Source organism: Mobula hypostoma, chromosome 4 (assembly GCF_963921235.1).
Source record: "Mobula hypostoma chromosome 4, sMobHyp1.1, whole genome shotgun sequence".
NCBI classification, from domain to species: Eukaryota; Metazoa; Chordata; class Chondrichthyes; order Myliobatiformes; family Myliobatidae; genus Mobula; species Mobula hypostoma.
The window spans coordinates 26,787,545-26,811,907 of NC_086100.1; the positions used below are offsets into that span (position 1 = coordinate 26,787,545).

The 24,363-nt window shown below is 42.9% G+C and overlaps 1 protein-coding gene across 2 annotated transcripts in view; it reads right to left on the reverse strand.

Annotated features, from left to right (window-relative positions):
• The window catches only part of dner (delta/notch-like EGF repeat containing), a 329,950-nt gene that overhangs the window by 76,505 nt on the left and 229,082 nt on the right, over positions 1–24,363 (reverse strand). For both annotated transcript variants that reach the window (XM_063045439.1, XM_063045440.1), the window contains exon 5: positions 23,914–24,059. In XM_063045439.1, the coding sequence (XP_062901509.1) occupies positions 23,914–24,059 (146 nt within the window). The remainder of the gene's footprint in view (positions 1–23,913; positions 24,060–24,363) is intronic.

Here is a 24,363-nt window from a genome sequence, read left to right on the forward strand (position 1 = left end):
TATCAAAGGATTCAGAGGCTGGGACATTGTGTGGGCACTGCTGCAATCTCCTAACAGGAGATATGGTTTACTTGCTCTAAGCATGCAGATAACCCTGGGTGGTCTCTCCAGGCAGAGGCAGTCAAAACTTACATTGCACCACATCTGCAAATTAATGGAACTCAGTGTCAGGAGTTAACACTAATAAATATGGAAACAACTGAAAAACAGGGAGCGCATCAGAAAGTACAACCACACATATAGCTCAATATTTTCCTGCCTGTTGCTTTGTCCTGGAGACACAGAAGTCCTGCAGTGATGGTAGATTTGCAGTCATGACTTTTTCTTCTGACCTAACCGTTTGCTGTAGTCTTCGTATATTGTTAGAGGATGCTGCACCAAACCAGACAGCAACAGTACAGGGAGCTGCTGCACCAGGACTTTTGACAAAGGTGTCATTTTGTTGGGGGTGGGAGGGAAGAGTATGCTGTAGTTGCCAGAACATATCGTTGATGAAATGAGAGTATGCAATAGTGGGGAGCAACTTGCATGCTACATATTTTGTGAAGGGATGATAGCATTGAATAGGTCAGCATTCAATACTATCATCCCTTAGGTACCAATCAATAAGCTTCAAGACTTTGGCCCCAGTACCTCCTTGTGCAATTTTCTAATTTGCAGAACCCAGTCAGTTAAGATTTTTAACAACATCTCCCTCACAATCTCCGTCAGCATAGGTGCACTACAAGGGTGCTTAGCCTCCTGCTCTACTCACTTTATACTTATGACTGTGAGGCTAAGCACAGCTCCAATGCCATATTTAAGCTTGCTGACAACACCACTGTCATTGGCTGAATCAAATCAGCATAGAAGTGTGATTGAAAGTCTGGCCGAGTGGTGCCACAACAACAACTGCTCACTCAATGTCAGCAAGACCAAGGAGCTAAATATTGACTTCAGGAGTAGGAAGCTGAAAGTTCATAAGTCAGTCCTCATCAGGGGATCAGAGCTGGAGAGGGTCAGCAGCTTTAAATTCCTCGGTGTTATTTCAGAGCACCTGACCTGGGCCCAGCACGTAAGTGCAACTATGAAGAAAGTACGGCAGTGCCTCTACTACCTTGAGAGTTTATGAAGATTTGGCATGACATCTAAAACTTTGACAAACTTCGATAGATGCGTGCTAGAGAGTATATTGACTGGTTGCATCACAGCCTGGTATGGAAACACCAATACTGTAGAATGGAAAATCCTACAAAAGTACTGGGTATGGTCCAGTCCATCCCTACCATTGAACACATTTACATAGAGTGCTATTGCAGGAAAGCAACATCCATCATCAGGGACACTGACCAGACAGGCCTTGCTCCCTTCTTGCTGCTGCTATCAGGAAAAAGGTCCTGGAGCCTCAGGACCCTCACCACCAGGTTCAGGAACAGTTATTACCCCTCAACAAAGAGGCTCTTGAACCAGAGGGGATAACTTCACTAAACTTCACTCGCCCCATCACTGAACCGTTCCCACCACCTATGGACTCAATTTCAAGCACTGTTCATTTCATGTTCTCCATATTTTTATTTATTTCTCTTTTTTATTTACACAGCTTTTGTCATTTGCACATTGGTTCTTTTGCTCATCCTATTGTGCGTGGCATTTCATGGATTCCATCGTGTTTTTTTTGTATGCCTACAAGAAAATGAATCTCAGTATTGTATATGGTGACATATATTACTTTGATAATAAATCTACTTTGAACTTTGAACACTGTCCTACTTATAGTTGGCTTGAAGGAATCTCATGCAATTCCATTAGTTAGCTTCAAACTAATTCCCATCAGAAATGAGCCAACAGCACAAAACCTAGATTATACTCTCTCACCTACATAATAGAGAAACATGGTGGATGTGTGGGAAACGAGAAAGAGAACATGCAGTAGAAAATGCTGTTCAAAGTCAAAGCCAAGTTTATTGTCATATGCACAAGTACAGGTGCAATGAAAAACATAACTGGCAGCAGCATCACATAAGCAGCATTGATAAGAAAAAACATAAATGTAAATCAAATGCAATATTTTACAAGAAAGAACATAATTAGAACAGTGGGAGAATTGTACTTCTTTTACAAACTACTCAGGACATAACAGGGGAGAGCGTCTGCAGGCTGCTCTATTGAGAATGCTAACTACTGAATAAATGTATCAATGTTAACCATTTCTCTTCCCACAGATTCTACTTGACCTGCTGATCTGTTTTTTTTACTCTGGCATTTTCTGCCTTTGTTTCAGATTTCCAGTGACTGCTGTGTTTTGTTTTGACTTTCTAAGTGTAGGGAGGCCTTAGTGCTGCTTTATAAGACATCGGTTAAACCACAGTTAGGGGTTCTGGTGGAAGGATGTGATTGCATTGGAAAGGGTGCAGAGAGTTAGCAGGATATTTGCCTGGGATGCAATGATTCAGTTAAGAGGAGAGAATGGATAGAATAGGCTTGTTTTTCTTGAAGAATCTGAGGAGTCCTGAGAGAGGTATACAAAATTATAAGCGGAGTAAATAAGATACGGTAAGAAATGTTTCCTGTGACAGTCTCTAAGGCCGTTGGGCATACGTTAAAGGTGAGGCATTGTGGGGATCTGAGAAGGAATATTTTCACCCAGAGGGCAGTTGCAATGTGAAACTGCCTGGGAGGGTGGTGAAGGCTGGTACTCTCATAGTATTCAAAAACCATCTGGAAGAGAACCTGAAATGTCAGTGCATAGTGGGGTACAGATCAAGTACTGCTAACTAGGATTAGTATAGATGGTATCTTGGTAGTCAACATTGACATGTGGGCCTTATCAGGTCTCAGACAGTTTATGTTCTGTACAACTCTAAGACTCTATACATTATACATATTTCAAATCCCATAAATTAATTAAAATATTCACACATGTGAAATTATACAATTGGTTGACTATAAATATTAAAATGCAATTGGAAATTAAATGAACTATGAGTTCATGTGATCATTTGGTACCTCTGAAGTATCTAGACAAGGCACAAATAACTCCAATGTGTCACTTCCCCAGGGAAGCACACACACCTAGTCTCACATCCAGTTCTTCAGTAGTAACTGAATTTGTCTTTGACTTTGAAAAACCCATGTTACTTACTCTTAATGGTCACCTGTGAGCACTAAAATGACCACATTGTTGTTATCACATGAGCTGATAATTCTTACCATAAACTACATTAGTTGTAATTACCATTGTACTCAGTACAGTTAGGTGGTAGGAACTCATTTACAACTATCAATCTGCTGGAAGAATTCAGCAGGTCAAGCAGCATCTATGAGGGAGATGGTATTGCCAACATATCATGCCTAAATCCTACATCAAGATCGAGATTGGAGAGGTGAGGTGAATAGTATAAAGGGGATAGGACGCAAGGCAAGAGTTCAAGCCGATTGGTGGACTAAGACAGGATAGGTAGCCAGGTTGTAGTAGGTAGGAGTGGAGTTCAGAGGCAATGGCAGATCGATGATAAATGGAGGCAGGACAAAATGAGAGGCGGATGAGGTCGGGTGAGTAGATGGGAAGGTGAAGGCTGGAGACTCTACATCTGAATCTGCAGTTACTTTTTTCTCCAGTTCCAACAATCATCTGTTATGGCTGTGTTTTAAAGCTCTCTGCCTGTGTGACTCTGCTTTCTCACTTCCTGACACCCTAGCTCCCTCGCAGATCTTGTTCGGACTTTAAGCACTCAAGCTGCAAAAGCATTTCTTGAGTGAGACAGTCTTCAGTCTGAACTCTTCCACTCTGATTATACTGCATGGATTGGCACATGGGTGAATCATGCCTCAGAGGACCCTCAGAACTTTCCAACTCCCTCAAAGCATTCAATCCATTCAGCACCTAATTCAGTCTATTCAGCAGTTCTGTACATGACAAAACACTGAGCTCTTCCTCTGTTCTCACTTAACTTCAGCTTCCTGGCATTGACTTTACTAGAGCCAATCAGTAACATCTCAAAGCAGCATTTTATGCTGAGCCCGTTGATTTCATCTTGATGTGGACTCTATTGCAGTGACACAGGTTTTTCTAAAGCTTCTGTGAATTAGTTATTTTATCCTTTTCAAACTGAGTTATGCTTTTCATCTGAAGAGACGGTCTAGCAAATTTCTGCAGATGTACCACGGAGAGCACTCTAAACGTTTGCATCACTGTCTGGTACGGAGGTGGCAATGCGCAGGATTGGAAAGAGCTGCAGAGGATTGTAACTTTGGCCAGATCCATCATGAGCACTAGTCTTCCCACTAGTGATAACATCTTCAAGGGGCAATGTCTCAAAAAGGCAGCATCTATCGTTAAGGACTCTGCTTCTTCTCATTGCTACTGTCAGGGATGGGGTACAAGAACTTGAAGACACACACTCAACATTTTAGGAACACGTCAGTCGACGGCCTCCCCTACTGCTGCGGTGAGGCCACGCTCAGGTTGGAGGAGCAACACCTTATATTCCACCTGGGTAGCCTCCAATCTGATGGCATGAACATCGATTTCTTGAAATTCCAGTAATGTCTCCCCACCTTCACCATTCCCAGTTCCATCTATCTCCTTACCTCCTTACCTGCCCATCACCTTCCTGTGGCGCTTCTCCCTCTTCCCTTTCTTCCATGGTCTTCTATCTTCTCCTATCAGATTTCCCTTTCTCCAACCCTTTTTCTCCTTCACTAATCAACTTCCCAGCTCTTCACTTCACCCCTCCCCCCTCGCGGTTTCATCTACGACCTGCTACCTTGTATTTCTTCCTCCCCTTCCCCCATCTTCTTCTCATCTTTTTTTCTCCAGTCCTGATGAAGGGTCTCGTCGACTGTTTACTCTATTCCACGGATGATGCCTAGCCTGCTGACTTCCTCCAGCATTTTGTGTGTGTTGCTTAGATTTCCAGCATCTGCAGATTTTCTCTTTGTGATTTTAGGAACAGCTTCTTCACCTCTGCTATCAGATTTCTGAACTGTCTGTGAACTTCACTATTTTCCTTTGTTTTTACACTATTTATTTATTTTTAAATATACTTCTTATTGTATCTTATAGCAATTTTTATGTACTGCACTGTACTGCTGCCACAAAACAACAAATTTCTCAACATATGTCAATGATAAGAAACATATTTCTGAATTTTGTGAAAAGTTCCACTATTCTGAAACAGCTGAATCATTAATGCATCCTTTATTTGGTCTTTTATTCTTGTGGTTGTTTTCTACTGGTCCTAGACAGCAAACATTGCTTCTCCTGGACACCTCACCCCGTCCAATCCTCATCCCTCTGCTCTGCAGGTCACTTTTTCAATCTCATAACTGCCTTCGGGAATTGATACCTTCTGTCCCAATATCTTGTTGCCATGTAATGCAATGTTAGTGAGGAAGGCAAACGCAGTGTTAGCATTCATTTTGAGAGGACTAGAATATAAAAGCAAGGATGTAATGCTGAGCCTTTATAAGGAATTGGTCAGACCACACTTGGAGTATTGTGAGTATTTTTGTGCCCCTTATCCAAGGAAGGATGTGCTGGGATTGAAGAGGGTCAAAAGGAGGCTCACAAGAATGATGACAGGAATGAAAGGGTTAACATATGAGGTGCATTTGATGGCTCTGCGTCTGTACTTACTGGAGTGTAGAAGAACAAGGTGTGATCTCATGGAAATCTTTTGAATATTGAAAGACCTAGACGCAGTGGACGTAGATAGGAGGTTTCCTATATTGGGAGAAGGGGTGGGAGGGAGGTTTAGAACCGGGGGCACAGGTTAGAATAGGACATCCCTTTAGAACAGAGGCAAAGAGAAATTTCTTTAGCTAGAGGATGGTGAATCTTTGAAATTCATTGCCACAGACAGCTGTGGAGGTTAATTCATTGGGTATATTTAGAGCGGAGGTTGATAGGTTCTTGATTAGAAAAGGTGCCAAAGATTATGGGGAGAAGGCAGGAAAATGGGATTGAGAAGGATAAAAAAAAAACAGCCATGATGGAATGGTGGAGCAGACTTGATGGGCCAAAAGACCTAATTCTGCTCCTGCATCTTATGGTCTTATGATTATTCACTGCTTCACTTGTTGACATATGCCCAGGTTTCACTGAAAAAGTCTTCACTGTGAATCCATAACAGGCTAAGAATATCTTCAATAAGCTTTTCATCACTCTGAAGGTAAATAATTTATTAATCTTGTCCACTCTATTTGCAAAGCTACATCTGGCAATATCACGTTCTCTTGACTGCCACATCACTTCATCACAGTGCTACACCGCACACCATTACTTTGCTTGCCTTAGCCCGCAATAAACGTATACTTCAGCTAAACCACTTTTCTAAACATCCCCCAGCACTAGGCTGTGTGGCTTTATTTTTTTGCCCAACTTCATACTCTCCATTGTAGACTGTTTCAGAACCCCAGCTGCTCTGCTGTCAATGCATTTGTGCCTGCAACTAGATTGCTCTATCTATCATCCTGGACATAGATGCTTGCATCCACTGCTCTCTTATCCCAGATTGTGCTATTCCTGCAACACACGTCAAAGTTGCTGGTGAACGCAGCAGGCCAGGCAGCATCTCTAGGAAGAGGTACAGTCGACGTTTCAGGCCGAGGGGGAGATCTAAAATGATAGGAGAAGACAGGAGGGGGAGGGATAGAGCCAAGAGCTGGACAGGTGATTGGCAAAAGGGATACGAGAGGATCATGGGACAGGAGGCCCAGGGAGAAAGAAAAGGGGGAGGGGGGGAAAGAACCCAGAGGATGAGCAAGGGGTATAGTCAGAGGGACAGAGAGTCGGAGGGTTTGATGAAACTTTGATGTGTGTTGCTTGAATTTCCAGCATCTGCCGAATTCCTCGTGTTGTACTGTTCCTCACTGTTTCCACAGTGCCATTTTTCTACACCTAACTCATATGAGCTGCCTGGAGCCACGAAAGGTGGCAGCTGCTGGAATCTAGAGTGACACATGATATACTGGAGCAACTCAACGGGTCAGGCAGCATCTATGAAGGGAAATGGACAGTTGGCATTTCGGGTCGAGATGTCATTTTCATCTTAAATCAAGGGTTCCCAACCGTTCTTATGCCATAGAGTCCGACCATTAACCAAGGGGTCCGTGGCCCCCAGGTTGGGAATGCCAGTCTTAAATGAAGGATAGAAGGGAGATAAAACGGGGAGAGCTGATAGGCTGATGGAGGAGGGGTGAGTGGGAATAGCAACAAAAGCTGGAAGGTGATGGGTGGAGGCGACAAAAGGGCTGGAGGAGATAGGAGAAGGAAGGTAGAGCATGGAACCAAGTGATGGGAGTGGTGAGGGTAAATTGGAATAGCGTGGGAGGGACAAGTAGGGGGAGGACCCCTCTCTGTGAGAGATGTGCGAGGAGTAGGCGGATGAAATGGGTGGAGTGTATAAGGAATTGGTTAGTTCAGAAGGAGAGAGAAAAGGGACAGAGGGAGCAGTTTTGCTGAAGTTGGGGAATTTAATGTTCATGCTCTCAGTTTATTATATGTAATTTATACATGTAAATATCAGAGCTACTGGCCTCCTGCCAATACATCCAGCAATTCAACTCTATGCATATTATAAGCTGTATATTATGGTGTATGGGGTGTCAGGGAGGGGTAGCACCTCTGGTGGGGGAACATGTCACGTCCTTTTTTAGGGCGGTTAGTCCACCTTTGGTCCCCACCTGGCACTCAGCTCTCAGCTGTGGCTCCCCGTAGCTGTTTGCATGCGACGGCGGCCACACCCCGGGCAACGGCTTCGACAAGCCGGCTAAACTAGGCGAGGGTAGCCAACGGGTCTCAAACCCTCGGTGAGATAGGGAGTTGTCTATGCCAGCATGTGAAGACAGACTCCGGCGGATTGAGCAGACGAGACCAATGGAAGGTCCAACGGTCAAGAAGGTGGTCTCTGCAAGCGTCGTGGAACGTGTAGAGCAGGACAAGACACAGAAGACGTCCTGGTCATCCACTGCGCCTAGTCCCATCTCCAGCCGTCTAGACTCTGTCTTGCCACTGGATCCTGATGGGAATTGGGAAGAGAGAGTGAGGCTGACGCTGCGCAACTCTCCCTCACTTAAATCCAAATCACGCGCTAGGCTTGACACCATCATAATGGTGTTGAGGTCCTCATCGACGTCAACGATGGACGAACAACCATTATGGCCATTATAATGATCAAATGACATAAAGTTAGCAAACTGTACTTCTTGCTACATACTGTATGTATGAAGATGGTAGATTTTATATCACAATCATTCTTCCCATTTTTAGGAATTAACAAATTTACGTTTCTTTATCTCTTATAGAATCATCCAAATTGTCGTTGAGACATGCGTGTTTGCGAATGGAGCTGGTGACTGGAGATTCACACTGCTGTCACCTAGAAAACTTCCTGACGGTGCAGAGATATTAAAACATGTCTGTACGTGCTCTCAGACAAAAAAAAATCACCTGTTTGATTGTCACAAAACTCATGACGGGATTCTTTGGTTATTAGGAGCTGAATCACGGTGGCAGCATCAAAACTGAAAAGAGGCTTTCGTGGTGATCTGACATTCATCCTCTGGAGTGATTGTCATATGAATTAAGCTTTGTGAAATGGATACAGAATTGTTCTGCCAATATAGCTTCTTCATTCTGGACAGGCAAGAGGCAGAACTGACAGGAATTCTTGGACTTCATTCACCCAAATCTTGCCAGCTCTAGCCAAAGGCTTGTAAAAAGATGTATTTCACTTGATCTCCTGTTAGCCCCCTTTCATATTCTCATTGCAACCTTATCCTTCAATCTCTTTGAATTATGGAGGGCAGCATGTGTATAAATGTCTCTCTCCAGCAAACCTCATCATGATCGTCATGACTCCAGTATTTCTACTATTTTTTAATTGTACATATGATTTTTTTGTGTTCTATCGCTGAGCAGTAGTGAATCATCAAATTGGCCTGTCAGAGTTCTCTTTGGGAACTAGTTGTCTTGATCAGCATTTCTGATCTGGCTATTGTTCACAATTGCACTTAATAAAAAAAACTAACTAATTAACTTTGTCTATGTACATCACATTCCATCCTCTTATGCCAACTGCAGGAGAACAAACTCCCTCAGCTATTGAAAATCCCTTTCCCCTCCTCATTTCCGAAGTAGATAGGTTGGTATGCAAAGGAGTGAAAGCAAATGGTCAGGAATACAGGTTTTGTGGGTTACAATCACATAAGGGTCAATCTATGTAAAGCTGCAGGGCCTGATTACATGTACGTACCTGTGCAGCTTAGCTAACAGAGGTTTTAATAAACATTTTCAACATCTCTCTGGAATAGTCCAGTATCCTCTCAGGTTTCAAGGGAAGGGAGATGGTGATCTGCCTCAATGACTGCTGTCCAGTGGCATTGACATTGACAACAAAGAAGTTTTTTGAGCACCTGGTTATGGATTGTATTAAATCCCAACTTCCCGTGACATTGGACCCTTCCCAGTTTACTTGTCGTTCAAATCGGTTCACTGATGATGTCATAGCTTCAGCACTCCATTCTGTCCTGTCGCATCTTGAAATGGTACCACACGCGCCAGGACGCTGTTCATCGACTTCAGCTCGGCATTTAATATGATCGTCCCTCAGAAGCCGGTGGGTAAACAGCCCTCGTTGGGTCTAACCCCTCTCGCTGTAACTGGATCCTGGACTTCTTGACAGAAAGGCAACAACCAATACGTGATGGCAGAAACGTCTCGAGCTACAACATGCTGAGCACTGGCGGTTCCCAGGGCTGCATGCTCAGCCCGCTGATGTCAACGCTGCTGGCTCTTGACTGCACTGCCAGTTCCAGTTCAAACCACGTGTGCTGATGACACACAGTGTCATCGACAATGACGACGAGACAGCGGACAGAGTGGAGCTAGAGCAGCTGTTGAATGGTGCAGGCACAACGGCTTGAGTCTCAACGTGGACAAGACTACAGGGATGATTGTAGACTTCAGAAAGGTGCAATCTGACCACTCCCCACTGCACATACACGACTCCTCCACAGTAAGAGACAGGAGCACCAAGTTTCTGGAAGTGCACTTAACAATCTCACCTGGTCCCTCACCACCATCCCTTTTGTCAAGAAGGCGCAGCAGCACCTCCAATTCCTGAGGAGGTTGAGGTGAGTGAGGCCCTCTGCCCACCCCCAATTCTAACCAGTTTTACAGGAGCACAATCGAGATTGTCCTGACCAGCTGCCTCACCGTCTACTACAGGAATTACAAGGCTTCTGACCACAACTCACGATGAAGGATTGCAAGGACTTCTGAGAGGATTGTTGGGATCTCTCTTCCACCCATCAAAGGTTCACGGGTTCATTTATATCAAAGTATACAGCTCCGAAATTCTTCAGAGATATCTAACAGGAGCACTGAGAACTCAGGGCCCTTAGCATTGTCAATGATCTCTCCCAACCATCCAGCAATCTCTTTGACCCCTACCATTAGGCGAAAGGTACTGTACTGTAGGACAAGAACCATAAGGGTGGGAAACAGCTTCTTCCCCCAGGCCGTAAGGGTACTGAACTCTCTGCCACCACCCAGGTCTCATCACTCATGAAGCACCAGTAGCATTACACTGTTTACTTTTTAACTTGTGTCGTAAATGCACCTTAGAATTTGTTAATTTACTAGTGGTAATATTACTTTATGTATTAAATGTGTTGTGCACCTTTATCCAGAGGAACGTTATTTCATTTGGCGGTACATGTGTACAGTTGAATGACAATAAACATAACTTAAATTTGAACTTCAAGACTTTCAGTTGTTGTTCAGACCGAACGTCAGGATGGGGACGAAGCGTGATCTAAGTGATTTTGACCATCAAAAGATCGTTAGTGCCAGATGGGGTGGTTTGAATATCTGGGGAGCTGCCTGTCTCCAGGGACTTTCACAGACAACAGTCTCTAGAGTTTACAGAGACTCGAGTGAAGAACAAAACAGCATCCAGTGAGTGGTAGTTCTGTGGGTGAAAACACAGTGTTAATGAGAGAGGTGAGAGAAGAATGGCCAGACTGGTTAATGCTGAAAGGAAGGTGACAGTAACTCAAGTAGCCATGCGATGCGACAGTGGTGTGCAGAAGAGCATCTCTGAATACACAACACATCGAAACTTGAAGTTGATGGACTATAACAGCAGAAAGAAACATAAAGATACAGTCAGTGACCACTTTATTAAGTACAGGAGGTACCCAATAAGCTGGCCACTGAGTATAGGAAACTGTACACCACTGGAGGCTTAATGCATACTCAAAGGAAGCAAACTTTAACTTAAAATGGTAGGTTTTACTTCAAGCTTCATAGAAACATAGAAAACCTACAGCACAATACAGGCCCTTCAGCCCACAAAGTTGTGCCGAACATTTCCCTGCATTAGAAATTACTATGCTTACCCATAGCCCTCTGTTTTTCTAAGCTTCATGTACCTATCCAAAAGTCACTTAAAAGACCCTATCGTATCCACCTCCACCACCGTTGCTGGCAGCCCAATCCACGCACTCACCACTCTGAGTAAAAAACTTACCCCTGACATCTCCTCTGTACCTACTCCCCAGCACCTTAAACCTGTGTCCTCCTGTGGCAACCATTTCAGCCCTGGGAAAAAGCCTCTGATTATCCACACTATCAATGCCTCTCATCATCTTATACACCTCTATCAGATCACCTCTCATCTTCCATTGCTCCAAGGAGAAAAGGCCGAGTTCACTCAACCTGTTTTCATAAGGCATGCTCCCCAATCCAGACAACATCCTTGTAAATCTCCTCTGCACCCTTTCTATGGCTTCCACATCCTTCCTGTAGTGAGGCGACCAGAACTGAGCACAGTACTCCAAGTGGGGTCTGACCAGGGTCCTATATAGCTGCAACATTACCCCTCGGCTCCTAAACTCAATTCCATGATTTATGAAGGCCAATACACCATATGCCTTCTTAACCACAGTGTCAACCTGCGCAGTTGCTTTGAGCGTCCTATGGACTTGGACCCCAAGTTCCCTCTGATCCTCCACACTGTCAAGAATCTTACCATTAATACTATATTCTGCCATCATATTTGACCTACCAAAATGAACCACTTCGCACTTATCTGGGTTGAACTCCATCTGCCACTTCTCAGTCCAGTTTTGCATCCTATCAATGTCCCGCTGTAACCTCTGACAGCCTCCACACTATCCACAACACCTCCAACCTTTGTGTCATCAGCAAACTTACTAACCCATCCCTCCACTTCCTCATCCAGGTCTATAAAAATCACAAATAGTAAGAGTCCCAGAACAGATCGCTGAGGCACACCACTGGTCACCAACCTCCATGCAGAAAATGACCTGTCTACAATCACTCTTTGCTTTCTGTGGGCAAACCAGTTCTGGATCCACAAAGCAATGTCCCCTTGGATCCCATGCCTTCTTACTTTCTCAATAAGCCTTGCATGGGGTACCTTATCAAATACCTTGCTGAAATCCATATACACTACATCTACTGCTCTTCCTTCATCAATGTGTTTAGTCACATCCTCAAAAAATTCAATCAAGCTCGTAAGGCACAACCTGCCCTTGACAAAGCCATGCTGACTATTCCTAATCATATTATCTCTCCAAATGTTCATAAATCCTGCCTCTCAAGATCTTCTCCATCAACTTACCAATCACTGAGGTAAGACTCACTGGTCTATAATTTCTTGGGCTATCTCTACTTCCTTTCTTGAATAAGGGACCAATATCTGCAACCCTCCAATCCTCCGGAACCTCTCTCGTCCCCATTGATGATGCAAAGATCATCGCCAGAGGCTCAGTAATCTCCTCCCTTGCCTCCCACAGTAGCCATTTTCATCCGGTCCCAGCAACTTATCCAACTTGATGCTTTCCAAAAGCTCCAGCACATCCTCTGCCTTAATATCTGCATGCTCAAGGTTTTCAGTCCACTGCAAGTCATCACTACAATCACCAAGAACCTTTTCCATGGTGAATACTGAAGTAAAGTATTCATTAAGTACCTCTGCTATTTCCTCCGGTTACATACAACTTTCCCACTGTCACACTCGATAGGTTCTATTCTTTCACGTCTTATCCTCTTGCTCTTCATCACTAAGGAATCCTCAAAGCACCTACACGACCTGACTTAATTCCCCACCATTGTTTGCAAGGGGTTTGTACATTCTCCCTGTTACCTCATGGGTGCCCTCTGGGTGCTCCAGTTCCCTCCCACGGTCCAAAGACATACCATTTGATAAGTTAATTGGTTATTGTTAGTTGTCCTGTGATTTGGCTAGAGTTAAATTGGGGGTTGCTCGAAAGGCTGGAAGAGCCTATCCCATACCTTTTTTTATTTCACACTGTGTCTCAATGAATAAAATAATAACTACACTATTAGAAGATTGAAATGTACTAAACATTTTCAAAATAAAAAAAATTAAAGAATTTAAGACACAAAGATTAATTTAACTCAGTTAGTTGAAAAAGTGTAAATAACTTGAAACCTGTCTCTTTTGTAGCCACTCATCTGCGATGAAATGAGTGAAACCTTGGAGCTGGCACTTGTTCAGAGGGCAGAAGGGAAACTACATAAATTTGATGCTCTGCCTATATGGAGACCAGGGACATGAAACTTCCAGTGAACACTTGGCAGGAGGGTTGGGATTTCCACCTTCACCAGCAAAACGATCCTGAGCTTTCTAAAGGTTATGAGTTAAAACACTGGCGTCTTTCCTTACATAAACACTGTATCATACCTACGATCTCAGAATGCAGGACAACCTGGCAACGTTACAACAATGTAATTTTGTATTGTTCCCAGTTGTTGGCTTCCGATGCCCTAATTGGAAAGAAGAGAACAACGCAATGGTGATGGCACTGGGCCGGGTTATGCGTTGCTGCCAGCAGTTCTGAGTGGAGCCTCCAATATTTAGTTGTTTGTGTACCACACTGCTGCGTTCAGTAACAAACTTCGCAGCTGGGAAAGATTCGCCCTCAGCTTTAGTCTGAGAGAGACGTTTCAGGGTGCAGCGGCTGCCGAGGCACCGCTGTCGCTGCGTTCACATCGCTCAGCTGCAGGATGCGGCCGTGCGGAGGCTAGGTGAGTCGCACCCTCCGCCTCCACTCAAGTAAGTGAGATTGAGGGGCAGATCGCGGGCGGTGATCGTGGGCCTGGAAAGCCATCCCACCAAGGCTTGGTCCATTACTGCATTGCACATTGGAGCTTTCCTCCAGGTCCATTTGAAAAAGTCTTTACTACAGAATGTACACCAGCCGCTGCAGGTCAGACCACCTGTGGGCACCAGCATAATGTGCCACCAGCATTTTAGGAGTCACTTATTCTGGCATGAATACCCCCATGGAGCCTTGAGCAGCACTATATAAAAAAGATCTTTCTCTTGTCCTACTTTCTGTAGCCAAATACAGAGTACAAAATGATGATCAAATGTTCTGAGCCTTAATTCTGAACTGCTTGTCTCAGCAATGCATGGCAAAGATCGACTGCACAGATCTCCAAGCAACGTGTTATAAATAGCAGCACCGGCACAATTAAATGGATTGCGGTATGTTTCTTTTAGTTTCTGCAATGACTTATCACAGAAGATTTAGCAGGGTCTTTTCTTGATTCAATTGATGCAGTATTACATAGACAATGCTCTAAACTTACGTTGTTAAAAAGGCCATAAGGCTAATGCTGCAACATTATCAATAATGTTAATGAATCATTGTCATCAAGTCAAGATTATTGTCAATTAATTATATACACATATACATTCAAACAAGGCATTGTTTCTCTGAATCAGGGTTCATCTGTATACTGTAGTACACATAACACATAATAACTTATGAAAGTAAGGATGAAATCTACTGATGGATTACACATAAATAAATGAATTAAAGTGCATAAATTAAATATTGTAAGGTGCAGAAAAGATTAACCAGTGACACTCTGAATGAGATGTGGCAGGGAGTTCAGAAGCCTAATGGCCTGCGGGAGGAAACTGTTTCCCATCCTGACCGTTCTTGCCCATTGTCTTAGCTGGAACAGACAGTGCCGGGAAACAGAGGGAATGGTTCGGGATTTTCCACAAGGCAGGCTCACATTGTGAACATATGATCTCCTTGGAACAGGAAAATGAGAGAAAAAATACAGAGGGAAAATGCAGAGGAGATATGAAGAATAAGTTTGGGTCAACATACAGTGAAGAAGCCAAAAGAAGAGTGTTGTGTGTTTAATATTTCAGTAATATTTGAGTAACTTTGTAAATAAGTTGTTTGATTAAGAATTCTTTATTGATTATATAATTTATCATGATTATACATAAAAATACGTGAATTGCATACATCATGACGCTACCATGTGATATGTGTGCACCTCACTGAAAGTAAACTAAGTTAGATTTGCCTCTGTCGGCTCGCTTATTTTGCTTCCAATTAGTTCTTTACATTTTGGAGTTACAAAGCGTAACTGAGAGTTATCCATATGATTCCAGTCTCTACTTCGCCATAAGGAGAGCAGTTGGCGGAGATGGAAGAGAAAACCAGGGAGTGACAGAGGGAATAGTCCCTTCAGGCTGCTGAGAGGGTCAGAAGGGTATGATATGTCTGATGATGAGGCTGCAAAATGATTATCTATTGAGTGTGAAGGCTGGTGGTGGGGAAAGTAAGGAGAAGGGCTGCTCACCATACCAGGGATCCAAACAACTCTACCAGGTGAGGAAGCCATTTGGTGCCTTGCATCCAGTGCTCACAACATCCTTTCTGCATCTCTGTCTAACCACCATTACAAAGCTATCAATTTGATAAGCTCTTCTACATCTTAACCCATTAGCAACTCTACCTCATTACTGTTTCATGCCGTGTCCTGACCAACACACCAAAGAAAATTCCTAATATGTGTAAATGTATATGGTGAATCAAGTTCAGCCTTGATCCTTATACTTACTGCAAATGGACCTGAAAAGCAGCATGTGAGTGATAACCAGCTGTTATCTGGGCTCCCTTGTCTGATAGTTGGTGCATTTTGCTTTCAGGTAACAACTGGATTATGGAGAGGGATGCTCAGGTATCACTGGGGCCTATGATCTTGCAGGACTATTATAATCTCTATCTCTCTCTTTTAGGGAGATTTCTCTGTTTACAAGTTCCCTGTGCCTTCTGCTCAGATGAGAGAGGAGCATATGTGTTTTGACTGGAGGCATTCCAGTGGTAATTGCTACTTTCATCCTCGTCCAGTTTGTGCTCACCAAAGGGTTAAAAACAATAATCCCGGAACAGTAGAATGGGTAGTGTTTTCAGTCAGAACAAACTTTTGAAGCTTGTCACGTATGAGGGTGGTTGATGGTGGTGTTCTTTGAGATAAAAGAAGAGAAACATAAAATGAAAGGCAAAAGATTAACTGAAAGAGTAAATCTCCAAGTATTGATCTTGGTATTATGAGTTAGCAACTGTTCTGAGAAGGAATGATGACAATTAGGCATAGGCATAACTACAAGACTGAAACTGGGTCCTCATGAGATAAAAGCACTGATGCTGCAAAGCAATATTCATTCATTCTCACTGAGGAGTTGCTCATCTTTGCTGGAACACCAGGCTACTGACAGTGGCCACCTGTTGTAATGAAATAATGAACAATGGATCCACTCTGAAATATCTCCCATGGCATCCAATGTCTCAAAAATGGGCAAAAGAAATAGTCATTATCATGATAATAGAGTATATGTAGAAATCTAGGTTAATAGAAATACCTACAGTATGTAGTAAGACTTGATCAGGAGACCCAGATGGGAAAATGCTATGGAACAGACAATTCCATGTTCCTTTATACCTAATTGGGCTCAGTATTAATAAATGGAATGTTCCATGATTGATGAAGTTGAAAATGGAGATTGTTATTCTAACAACTGCAATGGGACAAGGATCTGGTGAACTGGGCTGGACCTGGTCTGGGATATCAATATGATACTAACTCAGTGGAGGAGAAGGGGCGTGGAAATGTGATTTAAGTCCTGACCAAACAATGAAACAACATAAGATCCTGGAATCACAGAGAGAATTTAGAGCCTCTCTAAAAACAAAGAACTATGAGTCTGATTCTCAGAGAACAAATGGAGAAAAAGGCCTGATCAGCTTGTGTCATGATGGGCTTGTACTCTGTCTTTGCACTTCAGAGTTTGAATAAAGTGAGGTCTGCCTTTCACCAGCTGTCAGAGATGTGTCTGACATTAGCATGGCTTTGGCACAGCTTACACCTGCTGCTCTTAGGGCTCAGTCTCATGGACTCCAGCCTCTAGCTCTCTTTGCTAGTCTCCGCCAGCACCATCTGCTGCCTTCATTTTGCAAGATTGTGCAGTTGGCAGTGCAAGGTATCAATGCTGTTACATTTTATAGAGGTGTATAAATTTATGAGAGGCATACATAGAGAGGACAGCCAGTACCTTTCACCCAGGGTGGCAATAGCCAATACCAGAGGAGACCTATTAAAGGTGTGTGGAGGAAATTTAGGGGAGATGTTGGAGGTAGTTGTTTTTTTTTCTGTTGGCAGTGGAAGTATATGGCTTTTGCTGGCTTCCCCCAGAACCTCTTTGGACTATATTGATCATCGATACAAACAATGGATTTCACTGTATGTTTCACTGTACATATGACAAATAAAGCTAATCTTTATCTTTTATACCACTGTCCCACCTTCCCCAGGAATCAGTCTGGTGATCATTCATTGCACCCTCTCTAAGGAAGGTAGATCTTTTCTTTGGTACAGAGACGAAAAGCACCCACTGTTCTCCAGATGTGACCTCACCAGCATCCTGTATAAATGTAGAAAGACATCCTTGCTCTTATTGTCTTATTAGGTTATACAATATTTCTTACTTTTAGTGTCGTTTCACATTGTTTTCCAATCAAAATGGTTTAATTGTTCCTTTTGATTGTTCTCTTTTCTTTTTAATTTGTTAATGGAATAATCTTATCTCTTCCATAAATGTCTGCTTATTTTTCACAAAGTAATTTGGACAAATAGCTAGAAAGTGGATATCCCATTGATCTTGAAGGGACCATCCCTATCTATTACAAGGGTTCCCAATGTAGGGCCCATGGACCCCTTGGTTAATGGTTGGGGTCCATGGTATAATAAACATTGGGAACCCCTGATCTATTACAAGGGTTCCCAATGCAGGGCCCATGGACCCCTTGGTTAATGGTTGGGGTCCGTGGTATAATAAACATTGGGAACCCCTGATCTATTACAAGGGTTCCCAATGCAGGGCCCATGGACCCCTTGGTTAATGGTTGGGGTCCGTGGTATAATAAACATTGGGAACCCCTGATCTATTACAAGGGTTCCCAATGTAGGGCCCATGGACCCCTTGGTTAATGGTTGGGGTCCATGGTATAATAAACATTGGGAACCCCTGATCTATTACAAGGGTTCCCAATGCAGGGCCCATGGACCCCTTGGTTAATGGTTGGGGTCCATGGTATAATAAACATTGGGAACCCCTGATCTATTACAAGGTTGCCTTTGGGGTGCAGAGCCGGAACAGTCAATGACTCTTTGGGAAAGCTTTGAGTTGGCAAGGAATGAATGTTATGATAACAGGAGACCAACGCTCTGTTGGTGTGACTGAGGTTGTGGTGGGAGAATGTTGTTGGAGGGAAAGGTGGCAAATCCTAAGCCTCAGATGAAGAGTGTTTGATGGCTCTCCGGAGTTTAGAAGGAAGAGAGGCATCTCATTGAAACCAATTGAATATTGAAAGGCCTAGATAGAGTGGAGGTGGAGAGGATGTTTCATATAGTTGGGGGGTGGCATCTAGGACCAGAATAAAAAGATTTCCCTTTAGAAAAGAGATGAGGAGGAATTTCTTTATGCAGAGGGTAGTTAATCTGTGGAATTAATTGCCATGGACATCTGTGGAGGCTAACTCATTGGGTATATTTAAAGTGGAGGTTGATAGGTTCTTGATTAGTAAGGGTATTAAAGATTATGGGGAGAAGGCAGGAGAATGGGGTTGAGGGGGATAATATATCAGCCATGATAGAATTGTAGAGCAGACTTTATGGGCTGAATAGCCTAATTCTCAAGGTGTGACTCAGATATATTGTGGAAAGCTTTGTTCTCTGCAGGTGGATTTTGATAAGTCATGTTTCTGAGACTAACCTTTCTTTTCAAAATTCCACATGAATTTAATTACTTAGATTTTAATTCCCCATGTGCCAAGGTGCGTTTCAAACACAGGCATCATTAATGGTCCAAAACTCTAGCTGCTAGACCAGCAACTTAACCACTGTGTAGAAAGATTACAGGAAAGATCCTAGCATGGATAAAGGAGTGGCTGGCTGGTAGGAGGCAAAGAGTGGGCATAAAGGGAGCCTATTCTGGTTGGCTACAGCTGACAAGTGTTGTTCCACAGGGGCCTGAGTTGGGACTGATTCTTTTTACATTATATGTCAAGGATTTGGTTGATGGAATTAATGGTTTTGTTGCAAAGTTTGCAGCTGATATGAAGGTAGGAGGAGGGGTAGATAGTTTTGAGGAAGTAGAGAGGCTACAGAAGGACTTAGATCAGGAGAATGAGCAAAGAAATGGCAGATGGAATACAGTGCCGGAAAGTATATGATCATGCACTTTGGTAGAAGAAATGAAAGGGTTGACAATTTTCCTAATGGAGAGAAATTACAAAAAACTGAGGTGCAGGATCCCTAAAGGTTAATTTGTAGGTTGAGTCTGTGGTAAGGAAGGCAAATTCAATGTTAGCATTCATTTCAAGAGGACTAGAATATAAAAGCAAAGGTGTAATTTTGAAACTTTATAAAGCACTGGTGAGGCCTCACTTGGATGATTGTCAGCAGTTTTGGGCTCCTTATCTTGGAAAGGATGTGCTGGAACTGGAGAAGGTTCAAGGGAGGTTTACAAAAATGATTCCAGGATTGATTCTCTTGTTATATGAGGAGCGTTTGATGCCTGTATTCACTAGAATTCAGAAAAATGAAGGGTGACCTTGTTAAAACCTATCAAATGGTGAAAAGCCTTGATAGAGTGGATGTGGAGAAGATGTTTTCCTATGGTGGGAGAGTCTAAGACCGGAGGACACAGCCTCAGAATAGTGGGGCATTCTTTTAGAATGGAGATGAGGATGAATTTCTTTAGCCATATGGTGGTGAATCTGCAGAATTCTTTGCAGCTGTGGAGGCCAAGTCTTTATGTATATTTATGGCAGAGGTTGATAGATTCTTGTTTGGTCAGGGAAGGAAGGGATACGGGAAGAAGGCAGGAGATTGGGGCTGAGAGGAAAATTGGATCAACCATGTTGAAATGGCAGAGCAGAGCTGAAAGGCCAAATAGCCTAATCCTGCACCTATAGCTTATGCTCTTATGGTCTTAGGATCTTAGGTTGTGCAATCCCTACATTTTATCCAATGTCTACTCTTCACACATCTCCTACCATCTTCCAATAAAATGCTCCCACTGATATAGGGAATGGGTTGAATTAATATTCAAATGAAAACGGTAACTTTAAAGATTAGCTTTGTTTGTCTCGTGTACATTGGAATATCAAAATATACAGTGAAATATGCGTCATCATTTACGATGTGCTGGAGCAGCCCACAAGTGTCGCCACGATTCCAGCGAGAACAGAGCTTGCCCACAGCTCACTAACCTTGATCGTACATTTTTAGAATGTGGGAGGAAGCCGAAGCTTCCAGAGGAAGCCCACACAACCACAGGGAGAATGTACAAACTCAAAGGCAACTGCTGAAATCAAAACCCAATCGGTGATCGCTGGTGCTGTAACGCGATTGTGCTAACTACTGCACCTCCTTGCTGCCCTTAGGATTTACCTTGCCTTGAATGAGTGGAAAATATCTTATCCCTGTTTCTTTCTCTTCCATCACTCTTTCTTCCTTTTCATTCTGTAGGTTGTTTATCCTTTGATCTAAATGTTGGTCTCTTTTTAACCTCTTAATAAATTTGTCCATCCCACTCTGCATTGACAGGATTTTCTCTTCCTTTCTGATTTTTAAACACTTTCACATATTTTTATTCATTGTGTTTAATGCCAGAAGCGTTCTTTTTTCAGTTTATACACACTTGAGTGACATCAACTGGGACAATGGTACACTTACTCTTCGCTTGCATCCAGCAATCTAAGGGATACATTTTCTTAATTGCTATGTGAATGTCCCCAACTGAGTCTGGTGACAAAATTATATGGTTCAGGCATGAACTGAATCTGATGAAGCAAATCTGTAAGGGAATTACACGTGTCACCTCGTAAATCTAGGTAAGAATTATCGTTGAGAATGAAACTTAACATTGTATAAATAATTATTATTGTTTTTAGTTTGCATCGCTCTTTGCACAGTGATCATATCAGGTTGTAGCATGTTATAAAATTAGGTTTCTGAACGAGACATCTGCAGTAGATCCAACTTACCAGGGAAAAATTGGTGGGTAAACTAGATGCCAACATTTTTTCAATGAGCCATCTCTTTCACTTTACAATAAGAGCAAAAGTAACTCACTCGGTTGCCACTTATTTTGCATTACAATGACTACAACTGGGTAAGATTAACACGCAGTAAATCAGAGCTGGAATTAATATCCATTGCATGTTTTAATGCTTTTCAAAATACTTCAAATAGCCTTTCTCAAATTGTAACTTAACAGTTTTCTGTACTGATCTCATTGTAGGGGTGATTGAATTTATGTTAATACAATTTTGTTGGTTTGCAGCTACATCAAAACAAATATATTTATGTTTGACATGAAAAAGTATGTGAATGTAATTCAAATTATGTGTGGGGGAAATTGAACGGTACAGGTGGTCAAATAGAAACATAGAAACATAGATAACCTACAGCACAATACAGGCCCTTCGGCCCACTAATTTGTGCTGAACATGTCCCTACCTTAGAAATTACTAGGCTTACCTATAGCCCTCTATTTTTCTAAGCTGCATGTACCTATCCAAAAGTCTCTTAAAAGACCCTATCGTATCTGCCTCCACCACCGTTGTTGGCAGCCCATTCCATGCACTCACCACTCTCTGCGTAAAAAACTTACCCCTAACATCTCCTCTGTACCTGCTCCCCAGCACCTTAAACCTGTGTCCTCCTGTGGCAACCATTTCAGCCCTGGGAAAAAGCTTCTCACTATCCACACGATCAATGCCTCTCATCATCTTATACACTTCTATCAGGTCACCTCTCATCCTCCGTTGCTCCAAGGAGAAAAGGCCGAGTTCACTCAACCTGTTTTCATAAGGCATGCTCTCCAATCCAGGCAACATCCTTGTAAATCTCCTCTGTACCCTTTCTATGGCTTCCACATCCTTCCTGTAGTGAGGCGACCAGAACTGAGCACAGTACTCCAAGTGGGGTCTGACCAGGGTCCTATATAGCTGCAACATTACCTCTCGGCTCCTAAATTCAATTCCATGATTAATGAAGGCCAATACACCGTATGCCTTCTTAACCACAGAGTCAACCTACGCAGCTGCTTTGAGCGTCCTATGGACTCGGACACCAAGATCCCTCTGATCCTCCACACTGCCAAGAGTCTTACTATTAATACTATATTCTGCCATCATATTTAACCTACCAAAATGAACCACCTCACACTTAACTGGGTTGAACTCCATCTGCCACTTATCAGCCCAGTTTTGCATTCTACCAATGTCCTGCTGTAACCTCTGACAGCCCTGCACACTATCCACAACACCTCCAACCTTTGTGTCATCAGCAAACTTACTAACCCATCCCTCCACTTCCTTATCCAGGTCATTTATAAAAATCACGAAGAGTAAGGGTCCCAGAACAGATCCCTGAGGCACTCCACTGGTGACCGACCTCCATGCAGAATATGACCTGTCTACAACCACTCTTTGCCTTCTGTGGGCAAGCCAGTTCTGGATCCACAAAGCAATGTCCCCATGGATCCCATGCCTCCTTACTTTCTCAATAAGCCTTCGATGAGGTACCTTATCAAATGACTTGCTGAAATCCATATATACTACATCTACTGCTCTTCCTTCATCAATGTATTTAGTCATGGAAAATGGAATATTACTGAAATAATAGGAAAATAAAATAGGATATTTTGATGGTGTGAGTGAATTAATGAGAGGGCAGGGCATGTCATAGCAAGGAAATAGCTATTTCTAGCCCCACCTGTCAGTGATCTTCAACCACTTGAAGAGTGATCAAATTTAAATTGCTGGAAGATTGAAGAATATAGCAAATAAAGAGACACATGAAGAATTGATATAACTAGTTGACTTTGTAAGGGAGAGAACCAGTGTTCAGGTTTCTACCATTGGAGACTCTGGATTTCAAGGCCTGGTGTTCGGTGACTGGTGCGTCCTAGGATCGAGGCCCGAAGACAAACTGGAATTTCGGACATTGAGGCCCCTTGGCCAGAGCCAAGCCTGCGACTCCCTGTGAGTCCACTGCAAAGGTTGAAGCCTGGTGTTTGCAGGCCTAATTCTGTGTCTGTCAGAGGCTGGAGTTGGTGGCCTGTCTTGGGCTTAAAGGACTGTGTATGTGCGTGAGTGGGAGGAAGAAACAGGGCTTGTTTTTTTCTGTTGTTGTTTGTTGCTTGTTGTGTTCTGTCTTGTTCTGCTGAGCATTATGGGTATGCTATGTTGGCCCCAGCATGTGTAGTGACACTTGCGGGCTGCCCCCAGTACACCCTCGGGTGTGTTGTTTGCTAATGCAAAGGACACATTTCACTGAGCATGCGACAAATAAACTTGAGTCATGAATCTTGGAATGCAAACGATGGACAATGTAGGTGGAGAAATAAAAAAGAGTGGGCCAAATGAACAGTGCATGAATAGAACAGACAGAAAGCTTTATTGTGGTCTGGAAATAATCCAGTCTACCTTTGCACTCGAGGTACTGCAGCATACGGTTTGTAGTGATCCAGCAATGCAGAAGGAGTTCCAACTCACCTCGGAAGGCTTGGTGGTACACCGTCCTCTTCCAGAGCACTGGAGGCCATCCTGGTTGCTCTCTTGTTCCATGCAGATACTGGCTTTAACTGTCACATTCAGCCTCTGGGCTAATGTCGTATTAGTAGCCGAATCATTCACAAAGACTTGAGGGGGAAAAAATTAGGGCAAGAAGTCTTAAACAAGATGTTTTCCACAATCATAAAAATCTATTTTAACAAAATGCATTTAAATGCTAAAAAATTACCATCAACATGACCTCCAAGTGACATAAAGGACATCATCTTAAACGAGATTTTAGATCCAGATGAATCATTAATTTATTTGATTTAAAGATACAGCACGGTAACAGCCCATACTAGCCAAAGAGTACAATAATTGCCATTCACTTTATATAGTTTCATCTTCAATTATCTTTTATCAGAATTTCTGTAAAATTAATGTTTCCAA